Consider the following 1,329-nt stretch of genomic DNA (forward strand, 5'->3'; position numbering starts at 1 on the left):
GTTGGTCTGACACTGACTTCTGTGCGAGTGTGTGAAAGTCTTGTGTTTTATGTTATTCCAAACAAGCAACTTACAGTTTCTTCAAACCGTCCAAAGTGTCGACTCGACTGGAGCTGCCAGAGAATGTAAGACATTTAATTTAATTGGTCGAGGGTGTTTTTGTCTGTGGTGTTAAAGCAATCGCTAAATATTTTTGGGAAATGAGCTTATTTGCATCTGTGTGGACTAGCGAGACCTTCCTGCACAGCGCCGTAGAGGAAGGTCTGGCTGTAAGAGACTACAAACATGGATGTCTCAATGATTAAACAGGACTGCATTAAAAAAACAGACACAAGTGTAAACTGTCAGATGGGTTTTATTCAACAAGAGACCCAAGTTCCACTGATTCATCAGCTGGTTAATAAGACAGAAACCTATCAAAGTGAACAGGATCTCCTTTAACATCGCATGCGACTACAATGTGCCTGTTATAAGCTGCACCCTCGTACTCACAAGGAGCGGCAGTAGCATCCTTCAGTCTGCAGACAACAATGTTAAAGGGTGCTCGGCTTTTTCTGAGATCACGAACGCCAGGTTTCTTTTTATTAAAGTATTTCTGTCCTCCAGTCCCACAGATGTCTCTGACGGTTCCAATAGGCGCCCCGATGAAGGTATTCATCAGCTTACAGTTGCCGTTGTAGTCCGTGATTCCTCTGTCATTCATCACTTTGGTGCAGTCGTTATTGTTCATCTCCTCGTTGATATGCTGATTTATAAACTTTGCAGCCAGAGTTTTTTCTTCTCTCACAAAATCCAGAGAGATCACGGCAGCAGAAAGCAGCAGCACACCGGCAATGACAGAGATCTTCATGGTTGTCTGGGGAACACAAAGTGAGAAAAACCTTGTAACAACGCATTATGTAATAAGGTGTAATAAAAAAAAGTGAAACAGTTAAACATATAGGGCCCTATTTTAATGATCTAAGCGCACGGCGTGAAGTGCCTGGCGCAGATGTGTTTAGGGCGTTTCCAAATCCACTTTTGCTAGTTTGACGGTGGAAAAAAGGCTCCGTGCGCCGGGCGCATGGTTCTAAAGGGTTGTTCTTAGTGTCTTCATTAATCAGAGGTGTGTTTTGAGCGTAACATGCAATCAACCAATCAGAGATCATCTCCCATTCCCTTTAAAAGCCAGGCGCGTTTGGACCTTGGAGCATTGCTGTTATGATGGAGGATTTGCACTGTAATCATTTTATTTGTAATCGTTTCCATGTTTGTGTGCTTATTTCAAAATGTGTGTAAGATACAATGACATATAAGCAGTTAAAATATGTTGTGGTGAAACAGGTTTTA

The 1,329-nt window shown here is 42.3% G+C and overlaps 1 protein-coding gene across 1 annotated transcript; it reads right to left on the minus strand.

Annotated features, from left to right (window-relative positions):
* Positions 1 to 397: 397 nt before the first annotated feature.
* LOC114554958 (ribonuclease) lies at positions 398 to 850 on the minus strand. Its single transcript, XM_028577067.1, has one exon. It carries the CDS (start codon positions 848 to 850, stop codon positions 398 to 400), a length of 453 nt encoding a protein of 150 aa, XP_028432868.1.
* Positions 851 to 1,329: the final 479 nt, after the last annotated feature.

The sequence above is a fragment of the Perca flavescens genome, chromosome 4 (genome assembly GCF_004354835.1).
Source record: "Perca flavescens isolate YP-PL-M2 chromosome 4, PFLA_1.0, whole genome shotgun sequence".
Taxonomy (NCBI): Eukaryota; Metazoa; Chordata; class Actinopteri; order Perciformes; family Percidae; genus Perca; species Perca flavescens.

What these genes read in the sequence shown, in the direction of transcription:
- LOC114554958 (XM_028577067.1), bottom strand. Translation starts at nt 850, where the DNA reads ATGAAGATCTCTGTCATTGCCGGTGTGCTGCTGCTTTCTGCTGCCGTG.